The sequence below is a fragment of the Electrophorus electricus genome, chromosome 20 (assembly GCF_013358815.1).
Source record: "Electrophorus electricus isolate fEleEle1 chromosome 20, fEleEle1.pri, whole genome shotgun sequence".
NCBI classification, from domain to species: Eukaryota; Metazoa; Chordata; class Actinopteri; order Gymnotiformes; family Gymnotidae; genus Electrophorus; species Electrophorus electricus.
In genome coordinates this window covers 94,338-112,201 of record NC_049554.1, presented here as the reverse complement: position 1 = coordinate 112,201, position 17,864 = coordinate 94,338, and the positions used below count along the sequence as shown (strand labels likewise).

General features: G+C 41.7%; 1 protein-coding gene across 4 annotated transcripts in view; it reads right to left on the bottom strand.

The window, feature by feature from the left end:
* Positions 1 to 17,864, bottom strand: part of LOC113590941 (AMP deaminase 2) — a 33,968-nt gene that overhangs the window by 2,258 nt on the left and 13,846 nt on the right. For 2 of the 4 annotated variants that reach the window (XM_035520403.1, XM_035520406.1), the window contains exons 2-17: positions 14,986 to 15,116; positions 14,486 to 14,616; positions 13,683 to 13,751; positions 13,200 to 13,311; positions 12,746 to 12,932; positions 12,463 to 12,604; positions 12,179 to 12,268; positions 8,234 to 8,363; positions 7,736 to 7,930; positions 7,404 to 7,535; positions 6,966 to 7,129; positions 6,624 to 6,750; positions 1,305 to 1,468; positions 679 to 799; positions 372 to 545; positions 5 to 115 (exon numbers count right to left, since the gene is read on the bottom strand). In XM_035520403.1, coding sequence (XP_035376296.1) covers positions 5 to 115; positions 372 to 545; positions 679 to 799; positions 1,305 to 1,468; positions 6,624 to 6,750; positions 6,966 to 7,129; positions 7,404 to 7,535; positions 7,736 to 7,930; positions 8,234 to 8,363; positions 12,179 to 12,268; positions 12,463 to 12,604; positions 12,746 to 12,932; positions 13,200 to 13,311; positions 13,683 to 13,751; positions 14,486 to 14,616; positions 14,986 to 15,116 — 2,180 coding nt within the window. Of the gene's footprint in view, positions 1 to 4; positions 116 to 371; positions 546 to 678; positions 800 to 1,304; positions 1,469 to 6,623; positions 6,751 to 6,965; positions 7,130 to 7,403; positions 7,536 to 7,735; positions 7,931 to 8,233; positions 8,364 to 12,178; positions 12,269 to 12,462; positions 12,605 to 12,745; positions 12,933 to 13,051; positions 13,140 to 13,199; positions 13,312 to 13,682; positions 13,752 to 14,485; positions 14,617 to 14,985; positions 15,117 to 17,864 lie in introns of those variants that run through there. The other 2 variants (XM_035520404.1, XM_035520405.1) reach the window with 2 other exon arrangements.

The window sequence follows — 17,864 nt, the reverse complement described above, 5'->3', positions numbered from 1 at the left end:
TTACCTTGTGTGAAAAGCCACTCATCAGTACACTGTTCCTTGCTAATTCACACATGTCACATGAACTCAGCTTCCACACCTGAGCTGCTATACTGTACTCCTCCATAAGGGGTTCCTATACACATACACCCACATGACACACAAATACCAAACATAATATACACACAATATAATAATAATAATAATAATAATAATATTAATAACAATATACACAAAAAGTACACACAATTTTAAAAATGTACATGTGAAATGACTGTTCTTAAGCATTTTGCTTAAGTGTGGTTTGGTATTTTGATTTTTGTGTGTGTGTGTGTGTGTGTGTGTGTGTGTGTGTGTGTGTGTGTGTGTGTGTGAGAGAGACAGAGAGAGACCTTAGTAAAGTGGAACTGCAGTGGGTCATCAGTGGAGAGAGAGACCATGAGGCCACGGGACAGATACTCAGGCAACGGGTTTCTATGGTAACTCAGGAACAGGCTGTTGTTGCTCAGTGGAGACATGGCAATGCCAACCTGGGCAAGATAGTAAAGATACTGCAGTACAGGAGCCTGGAAAAAACAAACAAAAAACACACACAGTACTGAATATTACAGGTTTCCACACTCAGTGACACTTAAGTAGGCCATTCGATACATCTTTCTCAGTAGAAGTTCACATGAGATTGTGTGTGTGCATATATACCTTTCTCAGTAGTAGTCCATGTGAAATGTTGGCTGAAAGCATGAATCCAGATACCAGGTGGTGTATAGGCCCTGCTTCCCCACAGTGAGGGCGCAGCACAAAGGTATTGAAACCCCGCTTCCTATAAATCCATCCAGATTAGAAACAGTCTATTCTATTATTAATTTAGCATTTTATTATATACTATATAAACATTTTAGAAGAATTTAGTGACATTTTCCCCAGCTCACATCACAGCCACCACACATTTTCTGAAATCTAAAGTCAGAGAGGTGAAAAACATTTTTAATTAATTCTGGACCATTTTAATCCTTCTGAAAAACTATTTCAGTATCATGCTCCACTTAGTAAAGGACAGGACCTCTGTGTGAAAACTGTAAAGTGCGTTTAGTGGTGTGAAGGTCTTCAGGCCTATCTGACACCCTTATTACCAACTAAGCAGCAGTATTAGTAGTGTGCAACATACTACTAAAGCCTCTGCTCTCTCTGAACAGCTACAGAGACCTGATACATTAGTCACAACTAAGACATAAAGAAAAGTGAATTCTGCAACGGAAAGTGTGTGAAGTAGTTTAAATTGATAAAATGAGATCATTGTGTGAGAATGAGCATGAGTGGGTGTGTACCTGCGCAGGTGATTGAGCACAGTCATGTTGGCGTAGGTGTAGTAGAGGTAGTAAGAGTAAGGTGGATTGTCCTCCTCTGTCCAGCTGCCTGGCAGAGGGCTGTCCAGGTTAAACACATGATGCTCTGGCTTTGATTCATCATCAACACTGTCAAAACCCACCACCTAAATACAGGCACATACAAACATATAGCTACATACACATTTGTTTTTATTTTTATAGCTATATATGTTTATATGGAGGTGTGTGTATATGAGCATATGTGTGTATATGTATGAATAAGCATACAAGTGTGTGTGTGTGTATTGTGATGTCCCTGTAGGTTGGCTCTGCCTGTCGTTTGCAGGAAAAGCAGCATTGTGAACAGCCCTTTCAGGAACAGTACTGCCAGGAACAACAAAACTGATAACAGTGGAATTGGGAACAGTGCAATCTGGTGGACATGCAAATGTGCAAGGCATGATCAGTGCTAAACTCTTTCTTTTTTGCCAGCTGCCTGATCTTTGGGGGAGCTGCAGCTGTTAGCGTTCATTTATTCTGTTCATTTGTTTGTTTTTTTTGTGTTTTGTAGACCTACACATTTTGTTCCATCATTTAAACCTTTATTACTTTTACATTTTCTATTTCCACAGAAAATATAAAACATGTAAACAAAGAGGAAAACGTACAAATACCTAAAAATGTTGCATGATGCCATTGTCTCCCCTTGTATTTTTTGCATTTCAGCTAAATGTTATGAGTGTATACACTGTGTGCACAATTATTAGGCAAGACAGTATTTTTGACCATATCATTTTTATGCATATTTTCCAACTCCAAGCTGTATAAACTTGAATGCTTATTGGATTTAAGCATATCAGGTGATGTGTATTTGTGTAATGAGGGAGGGTGTAGCCTAAGGAGATCAACACCCTATATCAAGGTGTGCATAATTATTAGGCAGCCTCTTTTCCTCAGGCAAAATGGGCCAAAAAAAGATTCAACTGACTCTGAAAAGTCAAAAATTGTAAAAAGTATTTCAGAGGGTTGCAGCAACTTAAAATTTCTAAGATATTGGGGCATGATCACAGAACCACTGAACCTTTTGTTCCAAATAGTAAACAGGGTCGGAAGGAACATGTTGAGAAAAAAAGACGCAAATTAACTGCCAAAGATTTAAGAAGAATCAAATATGACGTGACCAGGAACCCATTATCCTCCAGTGCTGTAATTTTCCAGAACTGCAACCTACCTGGAGTGCCCAGACGTACTCAGTACTTTTTTTAGTACTCAGAGACATGGCCAAGATAAGGAAGGTGGAAACCCTACCACCACTGAACAAGACACATAAGGTGAAACGTCAAGACTGGGCTAAAAATTACTGAAGACAGATTTTTCAAAGGTTTTATGGAATGATGAGAAGAGTGACTCTTGACAGACCAGAAATGGGCACAGAGCTCCATTTTGACTCAGACGCCAGCAAGGTGGAGGTGGGGTACTGCTATGGGCTGTTATTATTAAAGATGAGCTAGCGGGACCTTTTTGTGTTGAAGATGGACTCAACATCAACTCCCAAACCTACTGCCAGTTTTTAGAAGACACTTTCTTCAAGCAGTGGTACAGGAAAAAGTCTGCATCTATCAAGAATTTTTCATAATTTTTATGCAGGACAATGCTCCATAAAATGCATGGAAGTACTCCACTGCGTGGCTAGCTAGTGAAGACCTTAAAGATGAAAGAATAATGACATAGCCCCCTTCTTCACCTGACCTAAACCCTATTGAGAACTTGTGGGCCCTTCTTAAAACAGGAGATTTATGATGAAGGAAAACAGTACAAAACTCTGAACAGTGTCTGGGGGCTGTGGTTGTTGATGCACAAAAAGTTGATCGTCCACATATTAAGAAACTGACAGTCTTCATAAATGGCTATATTGGTCATTGTTTTTGTTTTTTTTAAATGTCAGAAATTTGTAAATGTTGAGTTTTGTTTATTATTCTCACTTTAACAGATGAAAATAAGATGGCACCAGTGAGGTCTGCTGCCTTCACGACTGCTCCGTCCACACCTGGCACTTTTTTTTTTTTTACTCTTTTCGCTCTTCCCGCTATCCCTGATTTCTCCACAGCCCTTCTCTCTACACCATGACGCGTATCTCATACAGCAGAGACGCTCTTATTTCTCTTAATCTACATAGCACTCACCTCAAGCCGTCTCTTACCCTGGACTCAAGATGGCCGATGGAGATCCTGAGGGAGAACAAAGGACGCGACACGAGGAAAAGGCCTCGAGGGAAGCAAGCCGGCGTCAGGAACAGGCTGAGGGCTCGGGCACACCGAGCTCCCTTACCCAGCATCCTGCTAGCCAATGTCCAGTTTCTGGACAACAAGCTTGATGACCTCCGGGCCAGGATAAAGTTCCAGAGGGACATTCGGGACTGCAACCTCCTCTGCTTCACCGAGTCGTGGCTGAGCCCAGTGGTACCGAACCACGCCATCCACCCGGCCGAGTTCTTCTCGGTTCACCGCATGGACAGGACGGCAGATTCAGGAAAGTCAAGAGGCGGTGGAATGTGTGATGGTAAACAACAGCTGGTGCAAAAATGCCAATGTTGTTACTCTCACCTGCTCCTGCTCACCCAACCTGGAGTTTCGTCCTTTCTACCTTCCTTGGGAGTTCACTTCGATCATCGTCAACACCGTGTACATTCCACCTCAGGCCAACACGGACACTGCACTGTGTGAACTTCATAAGGCTCTCACACAGTTTCAGGCACAACACCGGGACTCTGCACTTATCGTGGGGGATTTCAACAGCGCTAACCTCAAGCGTGCAGTGCGCAACCTTTACAAGCACATAACCTTCCCCACCAGGGGAAATAGGACACTCGACCACTGCTACACCCCATACAAGGACAGCTACAAGGCACTAGCTCATCCACCTTTTGGCAAATCAGACCACACCGCCATCTTCTTTCTACCAAAATATAAACAAAGGCTGAAACGGGAAGCTCCGGTTCAGAGGGAGGTCGCGCACTGGACAGACCAATTGGTGGCCGCTCTGCAGGATGCTCTGGATGACGCAAACTGGGACATGTTCCGGCGCAGCACTGATGATGTCAGCGAGTTTACAGAGGCAGTAGTGGGGTTTATTGGGAAATCGGTGGACGACACGATTCCAAGAGCCACCATCAAGAAGTTTCCCAACCAGAAGCCCTAGGTGGAGAAAACCATGCACGAGGCTCTGAACTCTCGCACTGCCGCCTACAATGTGGGGATCATCAGCAGGAACATGGACGAGTACAAGTCTGCGGCATACGGAGTGCACAGGGCAGTGAGGGAGGCAAAGCGGCGCTACGGGAGGAAACTAGAGACACAGTTCCAGCAGAGTGGTTCTAGATCCCTGTGGCAGGGACTACGGACGATTATGGACTACAGGAGCCTACCCTCCGGACTGATGAGTGCGGATGAGTCTCTGGCGAACGAGCTAAACACGTTCTCAGCTCGCTTCGAGGCTACATCTAGCAGCGCTAATGCTAACAGCACTAATGGTGCTATTGGTGCAGCCAATGGCGCATGTGCATAGAGCAGCGCCCTCTCATCATCACGGAGAGTGACGTGAGGAGAGTGTTTAAAAAGTGAATACCAGGAAGGCGGCGGGACCAGACGGCATCTGCAGGAGAGTCCTCAAAGCCTGCGCAGACCAGCTAGTTCCGGTATTCACCGACATCTTCAATCTCTCCCTGACGCTCGGTACCGTTGCATCTAGCTTCAAGCGATCCACCATCGTCCCCGTCCCAATGAAACCTCGACCCTCAATGAATGACTACCGCCCTGTTGCCCTCACATCAGTCGTGATGAAGTGCTTTGAAAAGCTAGTCAGAGACTTCATCATCTCTTCACTGCCTTCACACCTCTTCATGGACCCACTGCAGTTTGCATACCGCCAGAACCGCTCCACTGATGACGCAATTGCACATCTGCTCCACACCACACTGACCCACCTGGACAAAGGGAGGGGTAATGATGTTAAAATGCTGTTTGTCCACTACAGTTCAGCATTTAACACCGTCATCCCCTCCCTACTCACTACTAAGTTGGAGGATCTAGGACTGCATACATCCCTGTGTGACTGGATCTCCAACTTCCTTACAGACAGACCACAGTCAGTACGGGTGGGTAACTGTGTCTCATCCACCCTCACCCTCAGCAATGAAGCTCCTCAGGGTTGTGTCCTAAGCCCCCTGCTCTACTCACTGTACACCTACAACTTCCAGCTCCACCATCATTGTCACGTTTGCTGACGATACCGTCGTCATGGGCCTGATCTCAGACAACGATGAGAGGGCCTACCTGGAGGAGATTAAACACCTGGAAACCTGGTGCCAGGGAAATAATCTCCTCCTAAACCTATTCAAGACAAAGGAGCTGATTGTGGACTGCAGCAAGAAGCAGGAGCAGCACTACCAACCTGTGAGGATCAATGGAACCACGGTGGAGAGGGCAGATTCTTTCAGGTACCTTGGAGTTCACATCTCGCAGGACCTGTCCTGGTCCCACCACACCAACTCCCTGGCAAAGAAGGCTCGACAGCGTCTTTACCACCTCAGACGCCTAAAAGACTTCAGACTGCCCTCCAAGGTACTGCGGAACTTCTACACCTGCACTATCGAGAGCATCCTCATGGGGAACATCACAGTCAGGTTTGGAAACAGCGCCAAGGAGAACAGACAAGCACTCCAGAGGGTGGTGCTTTCAGCAGAGCGCATCACTCATACGGAACTTTCTGACCTGCAGACCACCTATTACAAGCGATGCCAGACCAAGGCCAGGAGGATTGCCAAGGACCCCACCCATCCCAACAATAGGCTCTTCTCTCTGTTGAGGTCAGGGAAGCGCTTTCACTCCCTGAAGACCAATACAGAGAGACTGAAGACACATATATCCATATATACATTGTACATTGTGTATATATACATATATTATACATATATTGTACATACATTGTTTTTTATATATATATATATATATATATATATATATATGGAAAATTTCCATTTTTCATTTAGTTGCATAATTCTGCACACTAATAGTTGCCCAATAATTATGCACACAGATATTCTCCTAAGAAAGCCAAAACCTTAATTTTACTGAAATTAACCTGAAATATTCAGTCCATTTTGGATGGACTGAGAGCACTGTAGCTGTTCAATAATAAAATGAATCCTCAAAAATACTACTTGCCTAAAAATTGTGCACACAGTGTACAAGATAAATAGACAGATCAAGGATGTGTGTGTGCTTGCATGCGTGCTTGTGCATGTTTTTGTGCAAGACTCACGTGCTGTAGGAACAGGTGCAATTCTGGGTGACTGTGAGGGTTGACGGTGACCTCAAACAAAGGCAGGAAGATGTTCTCCAACATCTGTTGGAAATTCCCCAACTGCTTCTTAGTATGGTACACATCACTGAAAAAGGAAGATGAGAAGAGGAGAGAGAGAGTGTCAATGTATATCAGTCTCAGTGTATGCATGTTGATGTATGAGGTTGTGTGGGTAGTTTATATAGTTCTTTTCATAAGACACAAGACTGCTTTCCAATAGGGAAAAACAACCTGGCAAGCACAGAAACAATCAAACAAACACGTAAGCTCAGGCAGACAAAGAGAAAAGTGTGTGCTTACAACAGACGTGGTATCTGTATAAGCCAGCGGACATTGCGTGAGTAGACGGTGTGTGTAATGATCCACTGTGCCAAACTGTCCCACTCATCCCGTGATCGCCCATAGATCGACAGACGCAGCTCAGCATTCTGGTACTTACTCTCCTCAAGATCTGACATCACCTCCTACACACACACACACACACACACACACACACACACACACACACACACACACACACACACACACACACACACACACACACACACACACACGTGCATGTATACAGTTTGAACTAGCTCCAACACTGTAGGTTCTGCAGAAAGTAAAGAGTAGTGTATGTGAACTAATCTGCAAAAGAACTCCAAGACCACCCAACATAGACAACTCACATGCACATGCATGCATGCACGCGCGCACACACGCGCACACACACACACACACAAAGGCATGTCTCACCTTGATGATGTGGGCAAAATATTTGCCCTTGATGTAGTTATCTGTTTTGATAAAGATCTCACGGAGGATTGACTCCCCGATTGGGTTGTATTTCGCATTAAATTTGTCAAAGCGGTGGAAGGTGTTCCTGTCCTGAATGAAGGAGCAAATTTTCACTTTCACAGAAGTGCTTTTTGTTTTTGACTGCATATATAACTAGAGTTAATTACACATGCACACAAATTGAGTGTCAAATATACATAACTGAACTCATAGAAACAGGCCAACTCACACACAAATGGACACACTTGCACATGAACACATACACATCCACACCAGCCTAAGGGACGTACTGCGTGCATGTCGAGTGTGTCAACGCTGAGGTCATAGGCTGTCAGGTTCATGCTCTCAAACACCTCCATCAGTGTCTGGCCCTGTCCTCCTTCAATGTGCACAATCTCATCTGGATATTTCTTCATTGCTCGCTTTATGAAGCGCAGCAGGTGCTTCTGGTTCATGCAGGAAGAAGCATGGATGTGTGTGTCCACCTAACACACACACACACACGCATACACGCGCACACACAGTCCGACAGACAGAGAAAGAAAAAATGAAGAACAAAAAAATTCACAGACAAGTTTTAACAGAGAAGCTGGAGAAGTCCCTTCAGCAGAAGGTGTGGGTATGTTTACAGTAGCAGCACAGAAAGATGTATAGTGAAGTACAATGTGATGATTCCCTGCTCGAACAGTGCCCTGGTGTCAGATGTTTTTGTGTATTTTATGAACAGACTCATGTTTTTCTGTGCACTTTATGAACAAAGTAGAGGTTCATTGTGGGGGTGAGGGTACCTTGCGGATGTTGTAGAAGTCTCTGTGGGGTACTTTCTTCTGCGCTGCAAGCTCCTTCATCTCGTTGAGGAGGATGTGCATCTGAAACTTTGAGCTGAGGTACTGTAGCCGCCGGTAACAGAACGACTTTCTGCATCAAACAGCAGCATGCAAGGCACAGGTCACGCAGGCCAGAAATAATCAGACACTAAGGCCGACAACAGTAACACTACCAAATCACTTTTATATTTTATTACAAGTGTGAACACATTTTTCAACAGTTAAGCCAAAGCTTGTAGAATATTCCGGTATTTAATGTGTTTCATATTCACGTATTAATTTAATATTAACTTAAAGAACAATGTAGTACATCTGTAAAACCATATAAGACTATGTAACATTTCCCCTGTTTGCCACTGTATATGGAATGCTTTGGGAACCACCCTGAAATGGATTCCCACAGTAGAGCAGAAGTTTAGAAAAGTTCAACCTTTCAAAAAAACACAATTTTTTTTTTAACAGCTGATCATTTATAACAAGGAAGAAAAGCTCATCAGGCAGTTTCCAATGCAATGCTAGTGTCTTCTTTGAAATGCTGCTGTGAATGAAAAGTGTTCTTAGTTTAAATGGTGCATTTTAATACAATGCCTGTTATGGTTACTTTGTGTTTTTATCTGCATTAAAAAGCAATTATGTGAAAGCAGCATAAATAAGCACAGTACATAATATAACATCAACGTTAAGAGGGAGCAAAGTGCACTAAACTAAGGCAGACCCAGGAATACTTTTTTGTTGTTTTTTAGTAGTAGTACTGCTGACATGGTCAAAATTACACTGACATGCTAGAGAAAGTGGCACAACAGCGCCTTTATTAACTACAGAAGACTGCGGCAGATAAATTGGTCCATCATTCAGAAACGGCCAATAAATACCAGAACAACTCAAACAGCTATCATACAACAAAAAATGCACATTAATATTAATATTCAAATACTGGCATTTAACTGAAATAAATCGCTGATACTTGAGACATGAGACAGAACATGTCCAGCAGTTATAACTGTTATCAGGATTAATAATGACCTTATTTTATTTCATTGTAAATTATAATGAACATATTTCTAAGGTACAATTATCCGCCTCCATTTTATTTACTCATTATTAAATCAAATTTGTGACACCTAATAACTTTTCACTAAAGCTAAAATATTGTGTCCATAGAGAAGGGTTAAAACATTCATAAGTAATAAAATGTATTTAAGTATTTCAAATCAAGATGAACAAGAAACTCCCACTGCACGCGGCGGGCCGTACCACGTGACCAGTGAGAGGGAAGTGTTCCGTGACATCTATAAAAAGTAAAATTTAAAAATATCTGATATGAGCAAGCTTGTGGCACATGGGTGTCCCCTCTTTTTGTCAACACTGACAGACTCATTAAAATGCAATAGAATTAGACAATATCAAGGGCAACTGTCACTGAAAAACCCTTGCCAAATTTCACCTCTGCAGAATACATCGGTGTCAGACAGGCTCTGGTATGTTTTATAGTTTCTGAATATTTTAATTCTTTATGTTAATATTTCCTTTGTCACAACCACAATGTGTCAACACTGTCTCCGGATTTGTGAGGAAAGTATTTAAGATTTTTTAGATAGTATTATTCTTATGAAGTAGATTCTGTTAGCAGCTAGCATCTACAGAAACAAAATAGCAATTACATAAACTCAATTGCTTTGTAAAAATGCTAGTTTGTCAAGATTTGTCAACACCATCAGATTTTCTGTCTGACGGTGATGATAATCATGAGAGTAGTTGACAGTCAATGTGGTTTGTTTAATTATATAATACATTTAGTAATAAAGGTTTACTATTTCTAATAACGTAGACATAGTAAATGCAACAAGACAGCATATAGTGCCTTTATGGATAAGTAGTTATTAACTCCAGCACAGTCAGAGGTTAGGGGTAGGTTTATGTAAGTGGTTAGGATTATGGGTATGGTTAGGGTTTAGGGAACACATGTGAAGGAACATAATTTTGATGGAACACAGATGAACTCCCTATAGATTAGTATATACGCTATTATGATACAAGATATTCAGACACAGATACTGAAAATGTCGAAGCCGATTGCTGTTCTTAGTTTTTATGCTCTTGTGCGTTTCAGCTAATACGTAGAGCACTAGGATACATGATGAACCAAAAACAAAAGTACATGAAGGCAAAAAGGGAAGCAGACTATAACAAAGAAGCTAGGAAACTACACACAGAGGTAAGGAAAAACAAATGGCTAGAATCACAAAACAGGCTAAACATCCATTCAAACAACCAAACAACGAACAGCCAAGATACAGGGAACAAGACAGGGTTTCAATACATTAACTTAACAAGACTAGAAACAAGGAACAGGTGAAAGTAATGACGGGCGTGGAAAACCAAACGAGGGGTGGAGAAAACGCAACTAAGGAATACAAGACAGAGAAATTATGGAATATGGCACAAGACAGAGAAACTATGGAATATGGAAGCTGGGAGGGACTAACCATGACAGTGAATGAGAACAGAGGAATGAGAAGCAACTGGAAACATAAGATGAGAGAATCAAGAAAGCCAAGAAAATGATTGGGAAAAACTCCCAGATATTCCAGCTAATGACTTGAATGGGACAACAAAGCCAATTACCCCTCAATAACAACTGCCCCATCAACCAAATAGTCTTAAGCCACAACTACCCCACATCTAAACCTTCAGACTCAATTACCCCACAGTCAATTGCTCCTCAACCAAAATACCCCCTCTGTGTCCAAGGACTTTCAACAGCAACTACGCCATTAGCATAATAGCCCTCAACCACAACTACGCCGACTGCTAAATAAATACATAACTACCCCATAGACAATCACTACTCTACCTAAATATCCATGAACAGCTGTGTGACCTTCAACAGCAGACAAATAACTCTCAAAGACAAGTACCCCACTGCTAAATACCCCTCAACCAAAAATTAACCCCCACAGCTATATATTACAACAACTATCACCATCATTCTGATGGCCACACCATCATTCTAGCCTTCTACTACAGTCACCCCCACATCTGAATTAAGCCCTCATTGCCAAACCAATTGCCCCTCTCAAACAAAATGTCCCTTTCCGAACAAATGCCCTTATAACTGACCTTTGAGATGAGTAATGATCTTGGCAAACATGATGCATCATTGGCTACAACATACTTTTAAATCTTGAATAAAATCTTGAAATAACATTCACTTTAGGTTGTAAGTAAAAATGTAAGTTGCCGCAAAATAATGTTTTTGAATCTTTTAAATGTTAGAAACAGCTTGACTGATGTTAAAAGTCAAAGTTAAAATTGCATTTCACAGTACAATAAAACAAAAAAAAATTAAAAAAACCCCAAAAAAACAAAAAACCAGAAAGGTTTATAATACTTATATGTGTGTATTGGAAGTAACTGGTCCTCTGTCATTCTTGAAACTTAGGGATTATACTTCTTATAAGCACATTACAACACATTAATTTGTGTTTCTTGGTGTCTGATGGTGCTGACAAAAATGAGTAACAGCATTCCAACAGGCATATTTTGATAAAAAATGCAAAACATTGCACGGTTATATCAAAACATTTTTATAGGTCAGTGTCTGTTTTTTTTTTATATATATATATATATATATATATATATATATATATATATATATATATATATATATATATATATATATATATATGCAGTATATAAATCCTAAATTTCTATTTTTTTACGTTGCATTGCATTTTGTCCCAATTCTCAAGAATCAGTGGAAAATATGACACTGCATGGAGTTGGTATGTTGTGTTCTCAGTTGGGATAAGTGTTCAGTCACTGAAATGAGAAAACTAGACATGTTTAGGCACAGGAAAAGCTAAAATGCTGGAAAAGGTGCATTAAGGTTTCATTAAGACTCACACTGGTCCGTTGATGATAAGAGCCATCATAACATTCATATCAGCATTGAACTCCTGCAGGTCTGGATATGGCAGGTCCAGCTCCATACACCTGAAAACATCACACAAATACACTTTCATATACACCTACAGTGGAATAAGTACATATTTACACACTTACACACACACACAGGCATACATAAACATGCATGTATATGCTCACACACACACACACACACACAGGCATACATAAACATGCATGTATATGCTCACACACACACACAAGCAGGCATGTACATGTGGCACCTGTCCACTGGGCTCTCTTTGGTGTACACATGGACCACCCCTCCCATCATCTTGCAGGTATACCCCAGGTCTGAGGGCAGGTTTGTAGAGTCCTGCCGCTCATAGGGGTGTATCTCTGAAACCGGGGGATGCACAGGGGCATCTATCAGACAAACACAGGTCACAGCAACAGGGCATGTATGTGTTTGTGTGCAAAACATTAGCTGTCAATAAATAACAGCAGTAAAATGGAATAAAAATATGCATTATGTTATTAAGGTAGTAAAGTAATGTGTGCCAGTACCTGTGTCAACTGGGGTTTCAGGTACCTCCTTAGATGGGCTGGCATGGAGTGGTGTGTGTGAGAAGTCATGTAACAGGCGGGTGGTGGTGCGGCAGAAGCCCTGCATAGACAAGGCCATGTACTTCTCCCGGATCAGTAGGGCCCTCACTACACACTTGGCAGCATCCACCAGGTCTGTGAAGGGAACCTGGGTGGAACCAGGAGCCAATACATGGAGATTCCCTCTCACACATGCACATAAACACAATTATGAGAATTTTAGTTTATAAATTGAGTTTGGTAAAATTGAAACTAGTGGAGAATTACACAGCTCTTTGTAGTAGCTGATAAAGTGCATAATTTTCCTTTTGCAGGCCACTCTTTCAGACACTGAAAACAGTGCTGCCCAATACAGGCTCACTGGCCAAAGTCTGGCAGTTGGGTTAATGAGTGCAGTAGCTGGGAAATGTAGTACCCCACACTTCTCCTCCCCTGAGATGAACACACGCTGGAACTCTCTCTCCAACACAGGCTCTCTCTCTTTAGAAGCATGATCCACTGTTGCCTCATCCTGCTCTTTCAGATGCCTGGTACACAAAAAGGATGGGGTAGAGAGAATTGGAGCTCTGTGAAATAAAAAAAAACACTTAATCTCAAAAAAGTTTATTTAAGTAAAATGGCTCGGGCAACTCCAGCCCAGCAGTGCATTGTTTAGTGTTTAGCTGAGCAACCCTGACTCATCAGTGCTCCATCATTAGCTGCTGAATCAATTGTATTACATTAGTGAGAGCAGTGCAGCTGTGGAACCCAGAACCACAATGTGACAATGCAGCTATACAGACAAAAAGGAAGAGAGAGATAGTATAGCAAGCAAGAGAGCAAGAGAGATGGACAGCGAGTGAGAGTGATGGAGAGAGAATCCAGAGAAGAGGAACTTGAGCGACTATGAGTGACTTACTCCAGGTCAACTATGCTGTCGATTTTCAGGAAGTCCTGCTTGGCCCTCAGCAGAATCTCTGGCTCCAGCCTGAGTGTGGGAAGTGGGGGCAGTGTGGAGACAGACAGACACACACACACACACTTCAAGTTGGTGGGGAGGAGTGAGGATTGAGGAAAGTTTGATCAGTTTGCTATAGTGAACTCTAGATGAGCTTTGCCATCATAAGATCTGCAGGCAGGAAGCACACATATGTACACACGCACACACACACACACACACACACACACACACACACACACACACCACAGACACTGCTATGAACCCACACAGTGGGACTCCTAAGGTGTTTATTTAGGGAAGAGAACCAGTCCAAAACTTCCATTTCTTTAACAGTTCACATATATCCAACTGACCAGTAGGATTCTCCAAGCAAGTGCTTTTATGTTAGTGAAAGCCTGAAGGATGAGTGTTGCTGGCTTTGACCAACAATGGAAGAAGAAGAGTGATAAAAAGAAATACTCCCCCCACCCAAATAGTTTCTGCAGTAAATTGCAGAGTGACAGTTGTTTTGATTACACTCGACACCCTTTACACCCTGTACTAATAGACCTAACACACCCAAGTCCCTCTCAGTTTATGATAAGTTAACACACCCCATTGACCTTACATACCCAGCTTTTCCAGTCACAGGAAAGAGGCCAAACCTAGGGCACTAATCTCAGCTAACGTCACACGAGGCAAGAAAAATCACTTAGCGCACCGAGAAATAAGCAGTATATAGCCAACAGCGAACACACACACACACACACACACACACACACCTGATGTCTTGGCTGATCTGTCTCTCCAGACGGTGTCGTTTCTCTTCCAGCTGTTCGATGGGACTGTCCTCTGGAAACTCATATGGAGCACTGCGCATCTCACTGTCCACCAGGCTATGAGCCAGCAGCTCCTACATACATACACATGCACACATGAGCACACGCACACACGCACAAGCATGCACACACACATGTATGTGTAAACACAAAAATACACAACACAAAACACTTATGCACATGTAAGTGCACACATACACAGACACACATATGCTCACATGTATGTACAGACACGTGTGCACACAGCAAAAGGTTTGAGAGTTATTATTAGTACATAAGTAATAAAATAAAAAAAATTAAATACAGTTTAATAAAACGTTTGCCACATTTGTATCAGAAAATGTCAAAGTGCCAGGATTCTCGATAATTTCCACCCAAAAAATGCCCGAAAGCCTTGGATGGACTAAGTAAACACTGAGGATGTTTTCATGTTTTTCTCTTACCTCTGCAATCTCTTTAAACTTGCCATCCATGGATGTGCGCAGGTCAATGGGGAAGTGTTTATGAGAAACAGGAGTGCCAGGGAGAGAACGCTGGGAGGAGAGGGCCTTCTGCCCTGGGAGACCAAATAGGTCTGCACAGGGGAGAGAAAGATGGGGAGAGAGGGATGAGGAGGGTGACAGGAGACACAGACAGGGGGGAGGGGGACAGAAAGAGATTAAGATCGTAAGGGACCGAGTTGTGCTCTATTTCTGTGCTGAGACAACAGTGTCTTTTAGATGACCAAAGGAGAGTAGGCACATCTAACATATCCAAGCCACCATCTACTGTTCTAACCAGCATGTACACACACACACACACACACACACACACACACACACACACACACACATCTAACTAGTAACATGATTAGAACGAGATGTTTTCTGAAAATAAAGCCAATATTTCAAGCAATACCAGGTTGTCAATCATCATATCAATACATTTCAATGTAAAGGCTTGTAGACCTTCACACACACCACCAGAGTAATTATTCAATATGCCATGTGTCATGGTGGGTCTGTAGTCAATCTACAGTATTTATGAAAGTCCTTCATCCATCTGGTCATTGAACTGTCAACAAGACTAGTACAGCTACAGTCCTATTCACATAGGCTCAGTGTGGTTGCTGGTTTTTAGTTTAACTAAGCAGAAGCTGCAAATAATTCCACTAGTTTAACTAGCTGGTCTCGGTCTTCAAGCAGCTGGTTAGGGGACTCGGGTGTGTCACTGTCTTGTATAAAAGCTTGCAGCCACACTGGACCTTGGTAAACAGGACTGCCTAGCTGAGGCTTAGCAAGTCTCCACAATGTTGTTGGCAGTATATTTTCATTTACAGCGTTTGGCAGACACACTTTTCCAGACAAAAGTGCTTTGTCGTTTACTCATAGAATGCATCCTATCCATTACAGTAGGACAGAGTCCAAAAAAATTACACTCGGATGACTTTGAGAGGTCCAATCTCAGTGTAGATCTAGAAGAAAAGCACAACGAAAGCCTTCTGCAGGAGTTGTACTAATTTAACAGTTCAGTAAGTGCTGTGTCTGCCTCCCAATTCACACCTAGGGCCAAGGCAAAACTACACCCGCAGCAAGTAATTACACCAAACAAACAACTAGGTTTAGACAAGAAGCCTTGAATTTAACAAAATCTAAATGAAAAGTAAGTCAACTCAGACTCCACCTTAACCACCCAGAGGATGATGACAGAGAAAAAAAACCCAAGCACAATAAAATCTGAAGCAAGTCTTGTCCTAATTTAACAGTTCAGTAGCTGCTGTCAGTAAATGCCATATCTGCCCCCCAATTCAGTAAATATGATTTGCTTAGAGAATTCAGTCATAATACAGCGAGACGGAGGAGAGCTAGGCTATCAGTTCCCAGCTGCTTCTGAACCTAGGGCAGACTCCACCATTCTCGCTCATCAAACATCCCTTATTCAATCAACCATGCACCTTTTTAAATCTTGGGAACACATTGAGGGAGTACCTCATTTACAATGTAGTCAAGCAGGAATTACAAAAGTATTGCAATATACTGGTAATATAAAAAAAAAAATTTTAATGAATAAAAAAAACAAAAAAAACATTGTTTTAATAATACAAATATAATAATATCAGACATAATCCAGCACAATTAACTAAGGTGGATGTTTGAGTGTTAAACTTGTAAATTTACTAGGCTTGAAACAAACAAGATTTTCAGACAAGGTAGTGTCAACCGAGTCATATTAGTCTGAAATAATACAGGAAAGATCAAAACAATTATATTGCATTGGTTAGCTCTGGTCAGCTATGAACATCATTAGCTTAGTATAGTATTAGTAGCCCAACACATCGCTTAACAACTAATATCACCAGCTCAGCTGTGTCTCAGTGGTTAAGGTACTTGACTTGCAATTGGAAGGTTGCTGGTTAAAGCCTCACCCCAAGTGCCAAGATGCCACTGTTGGGCCCCTGAGCAAGACCCTTAACCCTCAATTACTCAAGTTGTACTCAGTCATAATTATAAGTCACTCTGGATAAAAGTGTCAGCTAAATGCTGTAAATGTAATCAATAAGTCAGATCACAACCTGCTAAATATGATATCTATGTACAAACATCATGGGAATATTTAGGAGATAAACATGATTTACTTCCAAAGTGTTTTGAGGATTCACAGAGAATCCTTATCCATAGCATTTAAGTTTCATAATGACAGACAGCATAGAAGTGATGTACTTTGGTATCTGACTGGTAGAGAAACAGAAACAGAAGCTAATGTGTTCCCGGATGTATGTTCAGTAAGGGCCAGCCAACTTTTTCATGAAGTAAAAAATTATTTACATTTTAAGCTCTGATGAATGTGAGAGCTGATTTTTTTGTGGGTGCTAGCAGGTGTAAATCTATAGATCACTTCACCATAATCAGGAGCTAATAATAAATGTTGCCTCAACAACTTGTGTATTGCAAAGCAATACCACTGAGCTCAGTTTACTTACAAGCTCAGTGGTATTCAATTTAAAAGCATATTCGTTATCCAACCAAATCACAAACTACTTATACTCAGTGACTCTTTCAACGATGGATCCCTTCAGAGAACTGATATTCAAGGCATTCAAATAAATTTTGGAAGCTCTGGAAAACAGCATGAATTCAATTTGTTCTACATTTAAAACTGGTTTACGATCGGAAAAAGCAGCTGGCAAAGCATCCGAGTGCTGTAATTTCTCCACTGCTACTGGCACAGAGTGTGATCCTAATGCGTAGCATTCTGTTCAATGTCCATATTTTATAAACTTGTTAAAAGTAGGAAATGATCAACTTTAGAGAAAAAGGACAGCAAAATGTTTCACAATATTATT